The sequence below is a fragment of the Pyxicephalus adspersus genome, chromosome 4 (genome assembly GCF_032062135.1).
Source record: "Pyxicephalus adspersus chromosome 4, UCB_Pads_2.0, whole genome shotgun sequence".
Taxonomy (NCBI): Eukaryota; Metazoa; Chordata; class Amphibia; order Anura; family Pyxicephalidae; genus Pyxicephalus; species Pyxicephalus adspersus.
The window spans coordinates 146881352-146883591 of record NC_092861.1 but is presented as its reverse complement, the minus strand read 5'-3'; the positions used below and the strand labels follow the sequence as shown (position 1 = coordinate 146883591).

The following is a 2240-nucleotide window of genomic DNA, read 5'->3' as shown; positions in this document are numbered from 1 at the left end:
TTATTATTATTATTATTATTATTAATAATAATAATAATAATTATATTAATAAACAGGATTTATATAGCGCCAACATATTACGCAGCGCTGTACATTAAATAGGGGTTGCAAATGACCGACGAATACAGACAGTGATACAGGAGGAGAGGACCCTGCCCTGAAGAGCTTACAATCTATGAGGTTGGGTTTGTATCTGCAAGGTTGGAATGGGCCTGTTCTCACTATGGCTGTGTAATGCATTTCTGCAGTGTGTTATATTGACATGCTGTCTGTGCCCCCTCTGAGGAGATTTCACCTCACTTCCTGTCAGAAGATGTAAATAATGTTCAGAAACATAGGCAAAAACATGTTTTGTTGAAGTTAGAACTTTTGACATCTTTTAATGTGTTCTGCAGCTTCCTGTCCCTGTCACACTCCTCCACCCCTCCCCCCCCACCAAAAAAAAAAAAATCTTTTTGGTGTCACGGTGACAGGAAGTGAGGGAAAAGCACCAGAATTGGTGTCACAGTCAGCAATAAAAATATGACAGAAAATATCAGGCCCTGTTTCCAACCCAATCCAATTTTTGTATACTAATAATAGGCGACTTTAGACATTTTTTATAACGGCGGGTGTCTAAGGCAGTAAAGACAGAATATAAAAGACATTATGCCCACTGGTGGACATGTACTTGGAAGCACTCACCATGTGCTTAGCTTCGACCTCCTCCCTATATTTCTCTCATTCCTACACGGGGTTTGTTGTGATTTCTCGCTCCCTGAGGAGAGACGCGGCCCGGGGTTGCCATGGTGACCGGGCGGAGTACGGCAGATGAAGGCCCGCCTCCTCTTGTCACTCAAACTCAGACATATATAATGGGCGTGGTTAGGGCTGTTCATTATCTGGCAACCACGCCCCCTCATTGATGGTACAGTTCAAAGAGGGAGGGCAGAGAAAGCAAGGCAGCAATCATCTTCATGTTAATATTATTATTAATAATATTAATATTATTATTTTTATTAAAAATAATAAACAGAATTTATATAGCGCCAACATAGCGCCAATGTTCTCTCCTCCTGTATCACTGTCTGTATTAGTCTGTCATTTGCAATCCCTATTTCATGTAAAGCGCTGCATAATATGTTGGCGCTACATAAATCCTGTTTAATATTAATAATAATAATAATAATAATAACATATTATGCAGAGCTGTACATTCATTCAACCTTCTAATATTTTAACATGTGCTAGGGGAAATCATGCACTGCCATTGCTAACCTTTTCTGAAAATGATAGCTTACTGGTTTTTAAGTTACAACCTCTGAACAAGCAAGCAAAAAGTAAAGACAGAACTTGATTTTGCATGCTTAAAGCGTACCTAAACTCAGAATTTTTACTTTACATAAAAGGGTAGACAACCCTTTTATGTTAAGTAAAACTTCTGTTGTTTTTTTTTTTTTAAAAAGATGGGTGCAGCACCGCCCCCTAATTCTCGATCGTCTAGGTGATCGAGAATGAGTGGGAGCACACAGCCTCCCGGGATGTAGGTATCTTGGGTGCTCCTTCTGCAAATGCCGAAGCATCTCAGGCATGCGCAGAAGTGGGGCCTTTTCGTGGGGAAAAAAAACATTTCCGATCCCGCACATGCGCAGTTGGATCAGCAAGTTTTTTTTCCATCCTACGTCACCTGATCTGGCCCGCACCTGATTTTGGGTCGGGTGGAGAACCTTGAAGAAATGAAAAAGATGGCAGCGGCCAGCGTGTTGGCTTGCGCATGAATACATGGACAAAACTGGACCTAATGGAAGAGACCTCCTGACTGATCAACTGCGCTCTGGGATTGAAAGTAAGTGGATTTTTTTTGTGTTAGGCACTTTTAGGTTGAGTTCCTCTTTAATTCAAGTCAATGTTCAAGAAAACCTTAACATTTGAAAATGTCCCACAGCAAATGCATAACTGTAAGGAAAAGTGTGCATACTTACCTGTACTCCCTCCCATGTGGCTCTTTTGCATTGGAAATATGCATTTCCAGTAGTGTCGCTCTATGTGGTCCTGCCTGCATAGTCAGCCACCATGCAAAGGGGCCCAGTTTGGTTCCTGAAAACATGCCAACCTGTTATTTTGCATTTGGGGGCAGCAGCGGCTTTATTATATAGGATGGGACAGGGGCCAGGTAAGGGAAGTTGTCTGGGAGGGGCATCTACGGTGTCAAACACCCTAAAGTGACCCTGAGCAAAAGCTTTTGTATGATAGCCAAAGAG

General features: G+C 41.8%; 1 protein-coding gene across 1 annotated transcript in view; it reads right to left on the bottom strand.

Annotated features, from left to right (window-relative positions):
- Window positions 1-785, bottom strand: part of DNAH14 (dynein axonemal heavy chain 14) — a 124420-nt gene extending 123635 nt beyond the window's left edge. The window contains 1 exon segment of the mRNA XM_072410300.1: window positions 685-785. Coding sequence (XP_072266401.1) covers window positions 685-687 — 3 coding nt within the window. The 5' untranslated portion in view covers window positions 688-785.
- Window positions 786-2240: the final 1455 nt, after the last annotated feature.